The 21,414-nt window shown below is 32.8% G+C and overlaps 1 protein-coding gene and 1 long non-coding RNA gene across 11 annotated transcripts; one reads left to right on the forward strand and one right to left on the reverse strand.

Moving 5' to 3' along the window:
* Positions 1–578: 578 nt before the first annotated feature.
* LOC128192309 (innexin unc-9-like) lies at positions 579–19,204 on the reverse strand. 6 transcript variants are annotated; one of them, XM_052864897.1, is made up of 3 exons: positions 18,840–19,204; positions 14,191–14,343; positions 579–2,593 (listed from the first exon to the last, which is right to left on the reverse strand). In XM_052864897.1, the coding sequence occupies exons 2-3, from the start codon at positions 14,205–14,207 to the stop codon at positions 1,279–1,281; spliced, it is 1,332 nt and encodes a 443-aa protein (XP_052720857.1). In that variant the 5' UTR covers positions 14,208–14,343; positions 18,840–19,204; the 3' UTR covers positions 579–1,278. The 6 variants fall into 6 exon arrangements, with proteins under 6 accessions (XP_052720857.1, XP_052720853.1, XP_052720856.1 ...); XM_052864893.1 differs by lacking the exon at positions 18,840–19,204 and adding an exon at positions 14,483–14,619; XM_052864896.1 differs by lacking the exon at positions 18,840–19,204 and adding an exon at positions 14,424–14,502.
* Positions 3,648–14,158, forward strand: LOC128192311 (uncharacterized). Of its 5 annotated transcripts, none has more exons than XR_008244530.1 (5): positions 3,648–3,792; positions 5,245–5,340; positions 9,130–9,414; positions 12,046–13,069; positions 13,145–14,157. It is a non-coding gene; the product is annotated as an uncharacterized LOC128192311 (long non-coding RNA). The 5 variants fall into 5 exon arrangements; XR_008244529.1 differs by having other exon boundaries at positions 3,649–3,792; positions 13,155–14,157; XR_008244532.1 differs by having other exon boundaries at positions 3,653–3,792; positions 12,046–12,896; positions 12,990–14,158.
* Positions 19,205–21,414: the final 2,210 nt, after the last annotated feature.

The following is a 21,414-nucleotide window of genomic DNA, read 5'->3' on the forward strand; positions in this document are numbered from 1 at the left end:
AGTTTATTTCTCAATGAAATGTTTTTAATTTTATTGTCTTATAACAAAATTATAATCAATGTAACTTACAATGTCTAACATGCTGCAAACAAAACTGGTCATCTACACAACGAGAACAATATCATTCAACGAGTTCATGTGTTGGTGTTACAATGTTCACATTTTCATGACTATTTAGAAAATTTATTCAAATCCATTCACCGTCTGTGTTTATCTACTTCATCGACCAACTGTATGTATAAACTTTCATCACTTTTTGTTCGGATAACGAAACGTTTCAATGCCGTTAAAGGGTAAAATTAAGCATGGATAATAAAGATTGCAATACAGTTCCAACTTCTATTGATTTTTGCAAAACAGCGTCCTTAACTAGATTTTGCAGACATTCTGTTTTAACGACAATTGTATTTTGGGGATCCAACACGGGTAATGCTATTATCACCATAGACTATAGGCTGCTTCGTTCTGAGAGAAGATTACACTATTGACACCTCTCCCTTCTCATTGTTACGAGAACAACTTTGGTCAATGAAGAACTTCCATAAAAGGATATAAATGCACATAAAATGAAGGCAATATTGATTTAATGGTATTTATTTGCATTGGTCATGATGTACATGTAAACATTTGTGCAATTGCATCATGATGTAAAACATCTCAATAAATTATACAAAAGCCAATAGCTCAGTCGTTTTGGTTTAAGCTTCTGTGTCTTTTATTGGCACTTTCACTTTTTATGAGGCAATTCTTCAATCTGTATTTGAAGCCGAGTAGCCAATTACTACGTAAACAATTGCGTCTTCACCACCAATAGTTTCCAAGAACGTGGTAGTTTACTCTACCATATAAGAGTTGTCTCTTTCCTTTGGTCTTTGTGTGACAGATGAAACTGGCCTAGGTGTGACAACGTGGCTACTAAACGCTACACGGTTATATACTTCATGTAGTATATCTATTATGATAATCAAGTATTTCATACTGATCTTCAACATTTTATAAAATTTGATTATTTCAGTGCATGTATAATTACAAATTACTAGCAATTCCAGAGCATGTCTGTTTTCCGATTAACCTTCTTTTTATTTATTTATTGCTCACTACCAACGTCGCTAAATTTTAATGAAGTCGAACGCTGGAGTATGAAAATAAATATTTGCAGACACTCTCATGCAAGATTCGAAGATGTAAAACTCAAAATAATTTAAGTTATTGACATAAGTAACAATATTCTGACAAAGTATTATTTTTGTCACTGAGCATCGATAATCAATGCTACTTTCAAACAAGACTTTCTAAATACGCTTTTGGCATTTCACGTATGTGAACTGTTCGTCCTTTGCGCGGGGTCACGTGATGTCTTGGATTCGGTTCCCCTTGTTCATGCACAAAATGTGCGACCCCATTAGTTTCTAGGTTTAACTGTCTCTTTTTGTAGACGTCGAAGAGTTCTTGGACAATATCTGTGACCATGACAGTATTACAGTTAGATGTTATCAATTTAAGAAGGAAAATTCCGTCTTGGTGAAGATACTTGTCCACAAAATCTCGCGTGAGTTTCTGTGTAAATAAGTCTTTGTTTTCCCGGTCATAAGCATCAATGATTTTAAGGTATTTCTTGATGAAACTTTTACGATTAAACGGGACTACTATCAGGAGAACGGTATATAGTACATTGAAAAACGTCAGAACTGCGACTATCGTTATCCAGAACCAAAGGAAAATGAAAAACTTTTCGTTGTAGAGATTCACGGGAAGAACACATTGCAAAGTCCAACGTTGAACATTGGTCATTTGACGGAGGTCAAAGTCACACAAGGTCACTCTCGGGAAGCGTTGGGTCCTCGACCAGTCGTTCTCTGTCAGTATGGATTGAATGACCTCGTAGCCATAGATGTAGAACTTATCACTCCCCAGGAATTCGTTCAGAAAGAACAGTTGTCCAACAGCATTTAGCAAAAATAAACACTTTGTAAACAAACAAAGAAACACCAGGTAGTTTCCGTGGTGTCTCCCAATTCCTATTCCGAAATAGCCAATGACTTTTGAACGTTGATTTGGAAAGCATCCACCTCTATGGGGCGATATGTTGGTCATCCATTGGTCTAAAAACATAGCTACAGTCTTCAGTTTCTTCTTTCTATCTTCTGGCGTGTCACCTTGAGTCATTTTTACCAAATCTAACATTCTCTTCAAACCAATCCCAGAATGGGTGTATGCAAAATATTTCCATATATTTCTGGGAAGTTTGAATAAAAAAGCCATCAACAGAAGAATCAAAGGAACCCATTGATAGTAAGTTATCTCGTCCGTTCTGCGGACCTCGTAATTAGCAGGAATCGGTTTGGAGAAAGGTATCTGGTAGGTGTTGGCGACCCAACACAAATAGTTCGTATAGTCTATTTCATTGTACGTGAACTCTGTCGGACAGAAGCAGTGGATTGGATCCCCGACATATTCATTGGTCACCACGGTGATTTGCATAAACAAAAGGAAGATAACCGTGTAGTAGTGGCTGAGGCGGTCTACGTAGTTGTCATCGTGAACGGTCCTCAATCCCTCGTAAACCCCGACAGGTCCCAAGATGTGGTCCAATCTGGAAAGACACAAAAAGACTCCTTGTTTGAATACTTTTGAGTCGACAACACCTTTTTGTCAACAGATGATCTCTAATCCAACACCAAGATTTTTTACGAAAATCTCTCTAAGACATAACTATGTCAAACTTTTCATTAGTTTTTAGTCAATGTTCTCTCAATTATTTTGTCAACTGGTCATATAAACACTACCCATCTTACCACATTAAGGTTTTGTCTCTAAATACACAAAATTCTTAGCTACATTTTATCCAAAATTGTCGTTTGATATGATTCTTTACAAAACTCTGAAATTTCTTTCTACTATATAAAATATAGTCATGACAACTGATACACTTTTAACTATTGGTGATGTAATTGTTTATTTAGAAGTTTTGAGTACACTTTAATGATATGTATATATTACATCAAAGTGGGCCGTTTGGCTGTTTTGTTAAATCCATTATATTCCAAAGTTTAAAAAAATGCTTTGTTGGATTGATTTGATGTTATCCCTCTCTATGAAGATCTTACGATGATATAAACATGAAACTATTATGTAATAAAAAAACCTTATGTATACAATAAACAAATGAAGTTTTATTAATTATGATTTACCCTTGAAAAGTCTAAGAAATGTTCTTAATACCCCAAAACATGAAGCACACATAATCATGTATACACAATAGTGTTTTTTTTCGCGAAATGGCGGCAGTAATTTTAACAAAGTATTACAGAGAATTTGACAAGGAGTTGGGGACATCAACAGATACAGTCTCGGTCAAAAACAACAGACAGACTACTTACAAAGTCACCAGCGGCATGGTTTAAACATGGAAAGTCTTCCATTTAAAACAAAACAGGGACATATTCCTCATTTGTTTCCGTAAAGAAACCTAATCCATCGGCCAATGCTTATAGAAGTCGGCACCAGAGTTCGATCGCCAGGAACATGCCATGTCGGGACCACTGCTGTTCACGGCCGGCTGACTTTTGGCTTTGAAGAACAGGGAGCAATGGCGATGCCACAGTGATTAATTGGACGATAAGCAATATACCCCCGATAACTGTGTGGCTCATTCTGATTATCAAACATTAGGTTGTGGGATTAAAAGACAAAGGAACCTTGGTGTAGATTTAAAGTACCCGTTGTCTCACTCCGTATGACTAGCAACCCACGGTCTTCTCAAATTAATTAATATGGGCTAATGACTGACAAGTAAGATAGTTTTGTTTTATTTTATCCCACCTTCGGTTTGGGGAAATGATTTATGACATAGTTAAATGTTTATAGTTGACAAAGTTTTAATTTGTAAAAAAAAAATGCACCGTTATAAAAATCTTCCACCCCAACAATTATTCAGCAGAAAAAAAAATGTAGGTTTTTTGTATTAACAAGTAAAAACAATGGTTTATTGATATTTTAGGAAAAATTTCTTCTGAACATTGTAAACTATTTGCGTTGTTCATACATTGTATATTGATTTTTAAAGATTGTTATGCCATTTTAAATATTAAAGTCATTGAGTTGCCTCCCTTATTCCGGTCGTGATAGGCAAGTTAAAAAGTACATTTTCAATTTCCTCAAAGTTCATACGAGGATTAAAAGATTGAATTTTCAACCTTTGTACTTTAACACGTATTTTATGCTATTTCAAACCAATATACAAGTACTTTATCATTAATCTTTCAACTTACCACACCAATTTTGAATCGCAATCAAGAATTTTACTTTCAAACTTTTTCAACATTAAATTCAGTAAATTTCCAAACCCCTGTTAGAGTTACTTTGTTAAGTACACAATATCAACACACGGTGTTAGAACTTCTTTGACAAGTTGTCTCTCTTTTCGGAGAGTCTTTTGACCTTAAAGAGTAAGTAGAACCATTTTAACAGGAGCTTGGACTTTGGATAGTTGTGTCAAACAGCAGTGTGACGTAGCCCTGTCTATTTCATTGCTGGCCACTCGGCCATAGCTCAGTGAAATCAACAAGATTTGTCTGGCTTTTGAGCTAAGACTACGCATTCGGTGTATATTTCACTTCAAACCAGCGTCCAAGGTCTTGTTAAAATGGTTCTAAGTTAAATAGTAAAGAGTATTAAAGTTATCTTGAATATTGTTTGAAAAAAAACATTTGCTACAATAATCTAATAGTTGTTTATCAGAAAGTGTTTATTCAAATTTAATAAATTCCATGTAACCAAAATATTATCTAAAATCTCATATTTAACCAACACTTCTGTATTAATTTTGTTTTTATGTTTTTAGTCGAATTATATTTTATTGAAGTTCACCAATCTTGAAAACTCATACATCGGCCGGTATTGAACACAATCGTTAATTTCCTCTAAAGAATAGGTAGATATCCCCCCCCCCCCAAAACAATTACTGAATTTAAAAGTTATTCACTACCCCTATACACTAACCACAGGTGGCTGTATTGTCACCAAAATTTGTGCTAGAGACTAATATTCAATACATGTTTCGAATCAACTGCTTGAAACATTGCAACTTCTGTTTTACTTGTTACATATATAAAAATAAACTTAACACTCATTATGTACCTTTAGTTACACTGAATTAAAAAGAACTTTTGCGTAGTCATTGCCAATCGGAGCAGATTTAATGAGGTCAAAATGCATATAATCGTTAATACGTATAATCCACAGGGGGCGAAGAACCACACCAACTTTATCAAATTGCACATGTAAACATCATCATCATCTGTTTTACATCTTACATGTATAGAGGACCTAGGACAAGAGGTAAGATAAAATAATGAGTTTTTCCTAAGAATACACGTCGAAAATACTTCAACCCAATTTAAGATAAATCAACTGTAACGCGCGAATTCAGATGATCCGACGTGTAAACTTTAGAGTGATACACCGTTTCAAGTGTTGAATTCATTCGTTAGTGAAGTGGGAGCTTAAATCTATTCCGTCAATATTTTATCTAACGAATTGATATATCCCGTTTCTTAACAATAACAAAATGCCCGAAGATTGAATGCAATGTAAATGAGTAAATATTCAAAGCTAAGTAACATTACACTGATATCAGAAAAAAGCAGGAGGAACACATACATGTATATATACATTGTATAACGAGTATTTGTTGGTTTTTTCGGTCAATATCTTTAATACCGTTTCACATGATATTAAGTTTACATTTTGAACAAAATGTAGAAAGAGATCAACACAACGAAAAGAACAATGAAATGTCAAAGAGGGTTTAAAATTGTCGAATGCATAAACGTAAAAGAACGGTTTTTCAAATCCAAAATAATTTGATATCTAGGTAAATTTAAAGTCCTAACTTGTAAAGAGGGTGTTAAAGTAACTTCATGTATGCTAATTTTGCTAAAGGAGTTGCAGAAAAAATGGAAAAATCATAATTACAGAATTCGATCGAAATCTTTTTTGCATGCAACTTTGTACAGTTAAACTCTGTTAAAGCGAAGTCCTAGGGACCAATGGATTTACTTCGTTATATCCGTAATTTGTTATATCCGTATAACGAATTGGTAATAACTATTGCAAATTCACTGTACACATGTTTTCTTTCACCAGACTATAATTGTTGCTAATTGGGGCTTAAATTAAAAATACATGACTTTGATTCTTATAATAATCGGATTGTGAATTGAAAAATTTATATTAAAACAATTTCATTCAAACTATTATGTTAAATGGTAGTGCAAACTTTTTAAATTGTAAAGAAATTCGTTCTAAAAGTGTAAAAATCCGTTATTATTCGCCTCTACGGGACTCAAACTCAGTTACTACATGTATATCGATCCGTAAATTCGTTACATGTATATCCGAATTCGTTATAACCGTAAAAGTTTGCAAATATTTGTTATAAAGAATTTTACCGGGGACACCAAATTTCGCTATATCCGAGAGTTCGCTATATTCGTGTTCGTACTATTTTTATAAACGAGTTTTACTGTACATAAAGCAATGTAGAATTTTTTCTGGAAAGTTTGTACTAACTTTTTATAAGACCATAATTTGAAAATGGTTACACAGACAAATGGGCAGATTTCACGCTTAATTTCTTTTTTTCAACATTCTATGTGAAGTTCCCGTTATTAACTTGAATTAAAAACATTTTCTGAACAAGGGATTTCAAAAAAATGTACTCATCAATATATTTCATGAAATAACCGGGTATGCCGTTTTCAAAGATACATGTACTGGTAGTTAAAGCAAAATACTCATTAAAAAAGAATGCATCAGTTATGAAGCAATACGTGAATACAAATATGCAAGTATAAATTTGTTTCCCCTTTTTTATCTCGACTATGCGTTTATTTAGGTTCTATAAAAATATTTACATGCATGCTATGCTATGCTATGATTATAATTACAACTCTGCCTGTTTTGAAGGGTCAGAATCAAATGTATTAATTTATCTCCGAAGAATGATATTTTAAACACGGTGGACAGTAGAAATCAAATTATATATGTTAACATCAAAATACAGAATATATGGTCATCTTCTTAACCGCATTTATGAAAATCAAATAGTGGTTGCCATGTTTAATAGAAATGCATGGAAAATGTTTGAGTATTGCTTACGTACGGAACATACCCGCTATGTAAATATAGTCATCTATTGGTCTATATTTACATATGACTCTTCAAGTGTTACGGATATTTAAGGTCCCTTCCACGTTCGGTAATAATCCTGCTTTTGTGCAACACCCTCTTTTCTTGCTGCACATTTTTTTTCGAGTGTGGGTGAGTATTTGAAGAAGATTACCACTGGGTTTTTTTTTTCAGATAATGGTTACACGATAGCCTATCTTGCAACCATTATTATCTAAAAACACTTGCAGAAGGATCCACAAAAACTTAAGGTCTCCCACCCACACCCACGCAAGTGATACTTATACTTTCAATGGCAATGGTTTATATCGCCTTAAGTCCCTGTAGCCAGCTCGTTGAAAGCATTTGGTGCATGAGGAGACATAAATAAGCATTACGGTGTAGGGAGGGGGTGGAGATCAATTTGTACCTATAGGCACACAAAACCGCTACAATGTGACACAGAGGAAAAAATCCTCACGTTCTTGCGACAGACTATTATTGCATAGGATTCACATCAAACCCTTTGAACAGCGTTAGCTTAATACATTATGTTGCGGGAAAATTAAAACATCAGACATCTGGCAAATTATGTGAAACGCTGACGGTATGATTCATGCACAATTCATTCATACCATGTTACAGAAAAGTGATGCATATTCTATTCACCTTTACCACACATATCAAACAGAAAGATTTGACGTTTAAACTATGTGGTTCATGCGAATATGGCGGTTGTGGGATTTTGCAGGAAAAAAATATTTTTTTTTTCTGCAATGATCGCATTCATCAAATCTAGAGAATGAATTACGAAGCAAACATTTTAGTATTCATTTTAAAATTCTTTAAATTTCTCTTTTTTATTTTTCAAATACAAATATTTAATTTTTAAACTTATAATATGTTTGGACAAGTTGCCCCCCCCCCCCCCCAAAAAAAAAAACCCTCAAAAAACAAAATGACGAATTTTGACCGACAGAGAGAGGTCAGATTTCGTAAATCCATCATTCGTAGGTGCGGAGAGCTGTTTGACTAAAATTTTGATCGGGTTAACCAAATCATTGACCAAACATATTGACTATCAATGGGGTTCCATGTAAATCGAATATCGTATACAGTTCTTTCATAATAATCTTAGAACTATAATATAACAATTTTCTGAACCATTAAACATTCTTCCATTCTGCACACAACAATGTCATTGGTCATGTATTCCTAACTGAATAAAAACACACATCGAAAACATCATGCTTATCTTACAACGTTTATTGGTCTCTTTAGCTTTTCATGCGATTATGAAGGCATGCTAGCATTGCAGTAACAGAAATTCATAACCGGCATTAGCGGCTTTTAAAAAGGAAAGCATTTTATTGTTTATATTTACTTTGTTTCTGAGTCATAATTGATTATTCATTAAAAGATAGGTACCTTATATCTTTTTTTTTGTCAAACAACATTTACATGTACACAAAAGAAACAGCCAGCTTTTGCCTGTATGTAAAGGTTACTACAATTACTTAAAAGTGACAGAATTTTAAGTATTTGTAGTATCCAAAGTATTAAAAATTAAATTTAAATTGAAGTTTATCTACAAATTAATAAAGAATTTCAAACTAAAAACTTTGCCTAAAAATCACGTACTAGTATATTCATTAACTGAATATGAGTTTTAAAATAATACATGTTTCGTAAGCAAGGTAACATTGAAATCTTTCGATTATTTTCGCTTAAGTATGGTAAAATATTCTTTGCTTTTATACCCATGAAAAATCTTTTATATTTCTTCAACGAAATGAAGAGCTATGTGCAATATTATTTCAATATATAAATGCATATCACTTATTGGTATTATCGAATTACGCAATGTGATATCCTTTCTTTAATTATCTATATTACTTACATATCTTGTTTAAACAATGAAAATGCCATTGTAAATCCAAGGGGTTATGACTACTTTAGAAACCGGTGAAACTTGGTCATACTGAAACACAGAAGATCTTTGGGAGTACGGGAGGGCGCCCTCACGGTCCAATGCACCTTAAGGAGGCGCCCAGCACTTATTTCATTTCACGTCACAATCCCAAAATGGGTACATGTACCACTCATTAAGCCAATGACAGCAGGACAGACAAGCGGCTTGTGCAGCGAGTCCACGCGAAAAGTGCAACTGTTCTTCCTTCTGTCTTGATGGTGATGTAATACGACAATGGGAGAAGTACACCTGGTCGTGGATGACAATATAGGGTATGTACACTTTTCATTTGACAGATATTGCTCTTGGGGAGAGCGTAAATATGCAGTCTTGACAACTTGCATAATGCTCTTTATTCCTTCACGATTTAGAGATAGTTTAGCGACAATGCAAAATGAATTAACCAAAAGGTGTTTATGGCCATAAATGGGGATCTTCTGATCAGTTTGTATTATGATATCATCTTAATTGTTACGCTCCAAGGTGTCAACACGACTCTTCCAAGGCCTCTACCCCCTCTTATTGTACCCGTCGTATACAAAGGCTGTCCTAAGAACACTACCAACAAAGGCCAAGAAGCGTTGGCCGTCAAAATAAAAAAATAAATTATACTAATTGAATTTAATTTTTCAATGGTGGCTTTTATGATCATTCAAGTAGACTTTTAAATTGAACATAAAAAGAAGAAAATGCATGCATAAGTAAGGTGTGTGCATGTCGATGCTAGTTATCATGCTGAAGGCTGATGTCATTTACTGTGGCAAGGTATGCTGGACATTCTACTGGAATTAAGCAAAGCAGACCCATAGTACGACAATATGAAATTTTTGACTTGTGTCAATTCTGATTTAAAAAAAAAATTAATCATTTTCTCATAGATATTGGATGAAAATAGCAATTTATTTATGTATGAATTGTTAAGTATATAATTCAGTGTTAATAAGCTTCCTACAAAAGTTGAGCGACAGGTATTGAAAAATTATATAAAAGCAATAATAGTAATAATTATACATGAGAAATGAAACCAAAACTTGTCTGAGAAGGTCTCAGACGAGAATTGGTTGACCCTCCCTATAAAAAAGATCTCAAGTCTCAAGTGAGTGAGTGTAAATGTACAGAGCAATTTGTGTTGACTGATATGATTACCACCAATTCTAGATCGCTACTTAAAAGAAAAAAAAATTACACAAACTGTTTTCTATTCAAAGAACACATAAAATACAAGAGTGGTTACAACTTATACGTTAACCGGGTTCCAAGACTGTCAACTGAGAATTGACTCAATGAAAAAACAATTTTTTTCCCCAAATTACAAAGGGTCATTAATTTTAAATGTGTATCCCTTTGATTATTGTTAAGCACACCGGTCTTGTCATAAGGGTTATTGATAATTGAAGCCAATTTTCAGTTTATGGTCTTGGAACCAGATCATGTTAAACGACAACCAATACGATCGAATAAGCTAAAAGGTAAAGTCTTATGCTTTTGTTAGTTGTGCTTAGTCAGCGTTGATCAACGTATGCAAATCAGAAAGCAATGTATAATGAGATAACATGCATGCAAATGTATAATGATATAACATGTATGCAAATTCTTAAATCCTCACAGAAACCTGTCTTCAGCTGCTGGCAACTTTAAATGATTTTATGCTTCCCATTTAGTTCAGCATATTATCATTTAATTATGCCAGTTTCTGACAAACTTACGAAAGGCGAATTGGGCCACTTAAAAATATATTTATCTCGTAATTACAAGAAAAGATCTCGTTATTACGAGTTCACTATCTCGTTATTACGAGAGAAAAGATCTCGTTATAACGAGTTAATTATCTTGTTTTTACGAGAAAAGATCTCGTTATTACGAGAAAAGATCTCGTGATAACAAGAAAAAATCTCGTTATTACGAAATAATTTTCTCGTAATTACGGGAAAAGATCTAGTAATTACGAAAAAAGATCTCGTTAATACGAGTTAATTATCTCGTTATTACGATAATAGATCTATTTAAAATGGCGCGTTTCATTATTCTATATATGCATGTAATATACAATGTATATAAGTTGAATAGTAAAATTACATGAAGTTCTTTCCTTTTATTCATATAAAATAAAATGTCAAATCCGATCATTTTTATATGTAGAAATTAATAAATATTGATCGTTGTTATTGAAATATTAATCAAAATTGAATCAACGTTTCTAAAATGAAAAATACTGAAAGTGTGATTCAGTCGACTTGGAATTCGTGATAACGTGATAAATAACTCGTAATAACGAGGTCTTTTCTCGTAATTACGAGATAAAAATATTTTTTTAATGTGGCCCTATTCGTCTTCCGTACAAACTAGAGCCTATGTTATATCAAAGATAAATTAATATTCCACATAATGTGTCTTTGCCTGTGCATGATAACACTACATATTGATTTTGTACTATATAACCCATAACTTCGAATGACGCTAAATTGAGGCGCCAGTGGGGTTTGCTTATCTATATTTAAAAATTTTATCGTACGATGGTTTAAGATTATATAAATAAAAGTAATAAGGAATCATCTTTGAATATTATGAGGTGATAATTTCGGTCGGGGCGTGATCAAATCTACCATAAAGCCCTTCGGGCTTTATTGGATTTGATCACGCCCCGACCGAAGTTATCACCTCATAATACTCAAAGAATGATTCTTAATTATTCCTTAAAAAAAATTACATGCACTGACGTTTAGATTATTTCCCTATCTTCACTCTGCTCGTGTTTTCAAAATATGTATGGACTAAGATGCACATCTACTCTAAATTCAACGAAAATTCAATGCTTTAATGGAAAACAAAACTTTTCTTGTTTTAGATGCACCGTCCAGAGTCTGAACACTTACTGTTACATCCTTTGATTGTTTTTATTGTAGATTGACAAACACTCTGACATTAAGTACCACTGACCAGTGGTTGCATCCACAAATAAGAACCGCCATCGGGACAAACAACTGACTTTATGAAATGACGACTTATCGAGCACTGCTGAGGAAAGAATATAAATTTATGGATTTGATCGATTGTATAGTAAAATATTGGTGTACAGTCCTGATCAATTACGTAAGAAACAACGCTATATTATTTGAAAGCACTAAAAGTTGTCTAACTTACAATCAAAAATAGTATTTAAAACAATTAAGAAAGTGACCTTATAAAAAACGACAACTCTATGCATAAGTTTATATCCATAAGGAACTGATCAATTTCCTAGTGCCTTTACACAAAACTCAATGGCTTGTTAATTTTTAGTTGCCTACAAAATTATGAAATTTAAGACATGAATTCATTTTTTTAATTGATTTCTCATGATACTAGCTTAGTTAAATGACTAGAGGTGTATCCAAGCTCCCCTGTCTAGGTTAACATGATGTAGAATTACTTCCTGGAATTAGATATCTAAAACCGCTGATTTCACAAAGGATTTAATATATGTGACGACATCCAATACGAAGTGTCATCTAAAATCTACATAAGAGTTGATTTTGACGGGGGTCAACCATTGATTTATTTATTCGATGTTTACATAAATACAAACTGGTGTTCTTAGTAATCTTTTTTTCCCTTCGATTTCAGGAGATAAATCATAATTGTATATTTTGAATAAAGTGAGTGGGTGTAAATACAAAATTTTAAAATGACAACTTTGTATTTACATCCATTTGATAAATTTAATATTTTAGATGACATGTCTTCAAAACAATGCTCAACAATTGAATGTAAAGAGGTTTGTGTGATTACTTTATTAGTTTTCATTTACATTATATTTTCGTGATATTCCAGTGTATAGCATGTGAATAACTTCCGTATACAATTACAGGGAGTAACTCTGAACCGAATAATAAACTCCACAATAAAGATCAAGTGTCCAGAATGGTTTTTATCGGTTTCATCGCTCCAGTAAGTTTGAGAAATTTTCTATGTTTTTTTTTTAGGGTTGTAAATTTCTTAATCTTAAAATCTTATCATTAAAAGTTTTTTGCAGAAAGATAACGATATGCCAAATTTTATGATAATAGTCATCAAATAAAAGGAAGATGATGGAGCTGGCATGAATGATGTTTTCTCATAAATAATTTAAGTCTGGATCAAGGAGAGGTGTAGTTCGCTGATCGATAACAGAGTGATATCGGACGCTGCCGAAACCTACAAAAATACTAGCTTCAAAACTTGTAGTATATCTAAGCTTTAAATACTAGCAGGATATAATAAGTAAAAGCTTCAAATTTCAGGGGGAAATAATTTGACTATGACCATAGTTTCGTTAATTTCAAAGGTCAAGTACTATTTTAAAATAGTAAACAGTGTTTGAAAGAGAAAATATTAATAAAAGAATTTTTAATCTCACTACCTGATGGTTGGCTTTATTGCTATGCCAAATTATTCAATAAATTTATGTTATTGGTTTTAATTGATCCTTGGACCTCAATAGTTCTCCATACATGTACTATACTCCCTACAACTGGTATTAAATGCATGTAGTATAGCAACCCCGAGTCATTTTTTATGTTTACATACGTTTAATGTTTATTTCATATTTAATTTCATCCTCAACATTTATTCAAATAGTTTTTTAAATGGATTTTTGCATTTAAATTGTGTAGGATTAAAAAAGGCACGGCGCGGTGACAATTCATTGCATAACCTTTTGAATGGATTATGCAAGAACTTCAAGATGCAGTAAAAAAATATCAAAATTGTTCAGAAACACGCGACAGAATTTCAATATTTCGTTTGTAGTATACAGCTTTACAAATGATTTTATCAACCGAAAGTACACGCTTTTATAAATTGGACAAAACCTGTCCATCAAAACATATAAAATTGAATTAAAACCACATGTCAAATTAAATATATCACAAAAACTCTTACATTTCCTTACAGGTCTTAGTGTGATTCATCCAATAATTATATACCGCTTTAAGAATAAGTAATAAACGGATGTGCACTTCAAATCTCTGAACGGGTTTTAAACACAACGTTTGTTAGACACTTTTGATAAATTCAAAAGATTTACTTACATTTTGAACCGCAGCATATCAAGAGCTGGACATCACCCCAACGTTCAATTCATCATCTACATGTGCAGTTGTTTCTTACAGGGATGATGTCTCTATTGAGGCGAACGCAACCCGAAGATCGCCGCCATTTTTCTCAGCAGAAATCTTGTTTGGCTGAAAGAAAGCTGCGTTATTAGCAGAGATATATCAAAGCAGACGATGTAATGATGGGTTAATAGACAATACTCACGCACTTCTTACGGACTCTTCTAAAACAAATAATCTATACTCAAAACAGGGTTAATAACCTTACTTGCAATGGTCAATTTTCACCTGAAGATTCTGACGTCACGGCCCCACTTTTGTTTGGGTACATTAAATCCTTTAAGAAAACTTAAATGGCAAGATCAATTTTCTTTTCTCATTTCTTACGGGGAATCAGACACAATGATAAGTTTTGACAACAATGAGACATACAGTTTTTTAAATTCTGTCTTATTCGGTTTTTAATAACTGAAAACCCGTATTTTCAAAATCTGTTTAATCAGCACAGGACGGTGACAGTGTGTATAGAAACAAGTATACATGAGATGCATTATTGCTGCAGAGGTATTGGTGCTTACAAACACTTATCGTTTGCTATTCTATGGAAAGTCCGTTAGCAATATAACCCAAAGTTTGGATTGTGCTGCTTTTTTTAAATGGTGCTGCATTATCCACCAAATATATATTTGTTCAGAGTGGTTTACTTTTTGTATATTGGTCATGGCGTCCTTGGCAACCTCAGTTTTTCTTGTCCACATACCGGTTTTAAAAGCCACAAAAGAACTCGGACAATTAAATACACCATTTCTGAATGCAAGTGATTATAAATTCTAACCCAAAAGAATACATAGTACACTCTTGCACATATTCCACCCTTGACAAATCTTCGATAGAAATCTTTAAAGTGCGAGATTTTTGATCTGATTATATTGGCGTTTAAGGACCAAAGGATTAGAAATTCTGAAGTGTACAAACAGGACATTCTCCTGTACATAGTTCTTCCCTAATTGTCAAATGTTTTAAAGTCTGTCAAAGATTTTGTTGAAGTTATTTTTACAGAAACATGCCTTTGCTGTATGCGAGTTTTATTTAAGATGTATATAAACAAGTTAAAAATTAAATCATTAATATCAATCTCCCTGTACAACAGATCAAGATATGATGGTGATTTTATTTCTATTCTATTAAACACCACAAATATTTTAAATTGTTCTCTTGCTGAATCATTTCATTCCAGTTCTAGCAATTGTAAAAATACAGATATCAGTCTCTTTCTGTCAGTTGTAACATTTGTAAATAAACCTAATTCTTTATTTTGTTGAACATGCAACTCAGAAGCGTATCAGACTTGAAACTTAAAAAGAGTCATTTTTTAACTAATGCTCTGACACAAGAGAAAAGAGAAGCAGCGATAGCACATACATGATCATTTTCAAAAGAGAATACATGCAGGTGTGCTCTAAAACCTGAACACAAAAAATGTCCCGCTGAAATATACACGATTGTTCAAATTGATTGCATCTTTGACGTTTCCAGTTTCCAACCAATCATCTAATACGAATCTAAAGGATGTTTTGCCAAAAGAATACCACACACGTAATATTGCAAAAAGAACAAAACTATTATCATTATGTTATGAAATATAAAACTGATTTCTTCCTTTAATATGTTTTTTAAAACAATCTTTGGAATTGTTATCTTTTGATAAACGAACTGAGAAGTTATACTGGAAGAAACGCGATCATGGCCTACATAGAGATAGAAACGTCGAGCGAACGGGCCAGCTTGATTTTCATCAAAACGAACACAGCGGAGATGCAGTGTAATTCATGCCAATTTTACAGCAATAACAGTATGTAAAATTTCCAAGATGTCAGTACATGACCCACGCAATAATCAGTTCTATTGATACAGGTCATAATATCATGTAATGAGGATGGCAGAAGTGTTGGCTTTATGAACTCTAGTTTTGCCTCAGATCAGGAAGATCAGACTCTTTAGATACTAAAGCAGCGGGTGTAAGAAGCTAACAGATAGAGGCATTGAAACATCAAACACTTCCAGCTAAAAATACAAACTCGTTGTCTTGAAAACGGGAGCTTAAAAAATTCTAGGATTTGATAATTTGCAGTTGTTGCGTAATTTGGTTGTGCTGAACTTCTGTGAAACACCTTTGAAAAATGTTTAAGTAAGTCTTCGAATTAACGGTGGAGTTTCTGGTAAAAATAGAACATGATTTCTACACTCTTAACATTTTGTTTCTGTTGAGTAGCTCCTCTCAAACCTTTTAGTTGAACTTTACCCATTTGATGAGCGATGGATCAAAGTCGTTCGTTAAAACAAAGAAAAGCTGTAGATGATGTCTTTTTTAAGAAATGCTAAGAAATATTGAGAAGTTGAACTAAGAAAGAGAAAACCACGTGTATGAACCATTCTATAAAATAAACATACAATCAATAACTATTATAATACCCAGTATTTTAGAGAAATTGCAAAGAATTACTGGAACAAGATTCACCAGAAAAAGTAAAATTGGCCCGATGATGATTAAAAACATGAGATTTTAAATTATTTTTCGAAATAAAATATTGTATCTAAACTGTGCTAAATGCGTAAAAACTTCCAAAGTTTATGTTAGTTTGTAAGTGAAGACCATTAATAATTTTCAGTATGCTCCTACAATTGTTACTTGACACTTCGCTTGAACCTTTTCAGTTGTACGCTTTCAATTTACATCTTTAAACAAATATCAGAACAACAAATGCCTTAAAGGCTGATATAGATTCTTATGAATTTCACTAATACAACTGCATCATAATGTGTGTGGTTATTATGTCCTTAAAATTATATCATCATGATCATGACAAATGTACCCAATGAATTCAATATCAATGAAATCAAAAAAAAAAAAATACAGGTGTTCATTTGGTCAATATTGATGAAGCTTTCTGTCTTTTTATGCGCTAACACCTAGACAGATTATCTGTCACATGTAGGACTAGCCTGCATCACAACATTTTACATCTACACTAGAAACACGTCGTTTTGGAAAAGTCGCTTAATAAGCGTATGAAATTGCTAATTTACTATATTTGGACATTGTAATACTGGGAAAGTTGGAAATCGATTAAATGCATAATTTAGAAGAAAAAAAGCTTTAGAAAGAGAGCATTTCAAAATTAATGTAGAAATAAATGTTAAATGTAGAACTTTGAATTATGAGGATTTATAAAAATAAGGAAATATTTTGAGGATCAGACTTTGCATACAATATTTAGACTTAATTGTAAATAATACCAGACATTTTTAACATAACCCGATACGTATTGTTAGCTATGTTATCGCATCTCCTTCGGTACAATAAATATATACTCTCTATACATCTTTAACCAGTACATTAAAAAAAGACCGGCGAATAGTTTCAAAGCTATTTTATCGTTTCTTGGAACTTAGTGGGTTTTTTTTCACAAACGTGTGGGTTTATAATGTTACGGAGGGGGATTTCATAAAGGGAAATTAAATATATTAACAATTTTATTCATTTCTGCATCTACCATTACATAGATATAAATGTGCTTTGTCATTCAGTCGTTCAGGTAACGCTCAGGTGTGAAGATATGATACCTGACCAATAACTCATTGGTCATAAAATCTACTCACCCAGGGATCTGAAACAAAGATGGACAGGTATGTGTCAGCAAAGAGGGGTCGAGGCACGTCGCGGTAGCCAGGCAAATTAACGTGCTGCAGATGATCTGCAAGAGCGTGATGTTAATTCGATGCATCTGTCAATACTTACCAGCTGGGCAGATCTTCAACACCAATAGACTTCAGTCTACATAGGTATAGTACGGGTGACCTGAATGATAGCTGTGAATTATTAATCGAGGTACACTGTGTGTCGGGCCATCCTTCTGATGCGTGTAAATTTTACTGGCTTTTTTGTCTTGATGAATGTTTAAGGACAATGGATCATTAAAACTGACCGTTTCACATAGAAAATTAACCTTTAGGTATATATTGGGTTTTATATGAACAAATACAGGATCTATGGAGTAATACAATGCTCCTGTAACTCTGACATTCGCTAAATGATTGATTTTTAAGTCTAAATGTTTGATAAGTCATTGAGAGTTTCCGCTTTTTTCTGATTGACATTTACACTTCATAAAGCGCCCATTCCTTCAATAAAAGATTCAAATGACTTGGTTGAGAAACTGACTGGATACAAACTTAGCAACCAGGATCTTTCATTGGATTATAAAGGTTTATATTTACATTTTCCAGTGCCCTTGCCTGTGATAACACTACGTATCGATTTTGTACTATATAACTCATAACTACAAATGACGCCAAATTGAGGCGCCAGCGGGGTTTGCTTATTTATATTTAAATATTTAATCGTACGATGGCTTAAAATTATATAAATATTAGTAATAAGGAATCATTCTTTGAATATTATGAGGTGATAATTTCGTTCGGGGCGTGATCAAATCTATCATAATGCCGTTTGGGCTTTATTGGATTTGATCACGCCCCGACCGAAATTATCACCTCATAATACTCAAAGAATGATTCTTAATTATTCCTTTTTAGATGTATAAGATCTGCTGCTTTCACTTTACCTGCGTTGAAGAAAACATCCACATTCCTAATTTAGCGAATTGTATGATGTACTTTGTATGAACATATATTTTCAATCCAATTTCGATAAAACAGAACATGTTGTGAATTGAATCTACAAGGATGAGCTAGCAGCTCATCCTGTATCTGTTTATTTGCACGTCTTGTTAATTGCATAAGACTACAGGTTTATTTAGTTTCAAAATTGCAATCTAATAATTATATTTAATAAGGAACATTCATCAAGCTGTTTTTGTTGTCTCGACTGCTACTGTCTAGCTCCTTGTGTCAGGCGATGTTGCATGTCCTATAAATTCCGGATGTTTTATTGACAATCTCAACCTTTACAGACAGTACAGAACTTTAATTTCTTTATGCAATTGATTATATTATATTAAAAACCCAAACACCTTAAACTTTAGAACACTTATGTCATCTTCAAATCATGTAATACTTATGAAAATGTGTATTTTAATTAGAAAAATATTTGATTTGGTAGGCCATCCTACATTACAACTATAACAAATTCATTGTTTACTTTATTCTGTTTCTTTTTTGTAAATCCTGCTTTTCTTATTCTTTTGTATATAATTCTTCTGCACCTCATGTAACATTATATGTTATGAGTGAAAATAAATGAACTTGAACAAGTTTTATTGATAATTCAAGTGTTATGTATATTTAATAAAAATCTGATGTGTTTTTTTAAATTAATTTTTGTTCTATATGTTTTCTAATTTCATTCGTGTAGGACTTGAATGCCATTAAGACTGTTAAAGACATACCAAGAACATATTCAACTATACGATGCAATTTTATCAGAATGTTTCATTCATAGTTTGAACGAAAAGTCAGTTTCCAAAGATTACATCAAGATACTCAGGACTACATGTACATTATTTTGATTATATATGATTGATTTAGTCAGTGTGATTTTTTTGGCAAATTGATCTGTTGGTGACGTAAATGACATAATCAACTTTAAAATGAGTATATTTTGTTTTGTCCGTGTAAAATGACACTGACAGAGGGACAAGATGGTTAACGGAGGATTTTACCAAAACAAAGGCGACCTATTGTATTACTCCTTTATATCAATTGACAGGTATTTGATGTGTCACGACCAATCGCCTTATTAGATCTTTCTTATAATATTTCGTTGAAAACAGTGTGCCACATGCTGACTGAATCATACATATCGATATAAGCTGATTTTATTATTTCAAATTATAAAATTATATTATATATAAGTCTTTTGTTGATTCTAATATATATAAGCAGCTCAAAGGGGTATGATGTGAAGTTTTATATCTTAAAATGAAAGAACTATTATGGTTATACAGTATGGACTTTTGCCAAATGACTAAGCACTAGCTAATAAAGTAAACACATATCTCCTTTTCAATCAAAGTTTCAGTTTTCATAACAAGAATTTAGAGAAGGGTAGGATGTGAATGATATTAACAGTGAGCATGTGTGGTTATGTATCTGAAAATGCTTATCATTATTTTTTTGTCTGTCCACATTAGAATGCACAGAGGCAAGTTTTTATACAGTCAATAAGTAATTTACACTTAGATATCCCCATCTCTCTGGACTTATTGTTATATGGGGACAGTAGTTTGCCTTATAACGAAAATGTTGCTATATTTAAGATTGTACATGATTATATTTTAGCTACCAAAAGATTTAAGTTTTAATGCATTATTCACAGTGTCACTCAAACAGCTGAACTGCTAGCTTTCTACAACTATTTTTCATTTTATACATAAATAATACCCGGTACCAAGCATTCTGATTCCACTTATTTTTTCCTTTATTTTTCTCTACTATATTCTATTGTTACATTGTACCATCAATGTTTGTCAAATTGACTGTTAAAGGAGAGGACTCAAATAGGCAGATTGCCTGCTGCCCAATCCTATTATGTAATATTTTTTACATAATAAAATATTGTTTAAATAAATGTCTAACTTTATAACCTTTTTACCAGATCTCTCTCTCTCTCTCTCTCTCTCACTCTCTCTCTCTCTCTCTCTCTCTCTCTCTCTCTCTCTCTCTCTCTTCTACATTGACATTTTAATAGTTTGATTCTATTTGCTATATTTGTCAAAGAATCTAGTGCTGATTACGGAGATGAATTCTTCTCGAAAAATTGTAATAAAAGAATTGTATTTTACAAGCTTACTGATACAATATTGTATTAACTTGCAATGTTACCGGGTATGTATACTGTAACTATTAAAGTCGTATGGTAAGGGCAAATACAATAGTTACAGTGTAAATAGAGTTCATTTTTGAAAGAAAGGTTTACAGTATTACAATAGAATTGGTAAACCTAATTATGATGTTAGAATTCTGTATAAATAAAAGTGTTAAGTAGCACGTAGATTACCTTAGTTCTAACATTCTAGTCTATTGTATATCTATTGATCATTTTGTCTTTCTTGGGAGAGCAATGTATACCATAGAATAAATAGTGTTCCATTTATGAAAATTGTTGATGTGTTCAAGTCATGCTTCTGTACAATTGATACTGTAAAGCATAACATTTCCAGTAAATAAGAAGACAACAGA

The sequence above is a fragment of the Crassostrea angulata genome, chromosome 7 (genome assembly GCF_025612915.1).
Source record: "Crassostrea angulata isolate pt1a10 chromosome 7, ASM2561291v2, whole genome shotgun sequence".
NCBI lineage: Eukaryota > Metazoa > Mollusca > Bivalvia > Ostreida > Ostreidae > Magallana > Magallana angulata.

Excerpts from the sequence above, each read along its gene's own strand:
- LOC128192309 (XM_052864892.1), bottom strand. The coding sequence starts at position 9,099 with ATGGCATTTTCATTGTTTAAACAAGATAT. Across the intron at positions 2,594-9,070 it reads TCATTGTTTAAACAAGATAT|ATTGGACCACATCTTGGGAC; the intron begins GTAAGTAATATA and ends GTGTCTTTCCAG.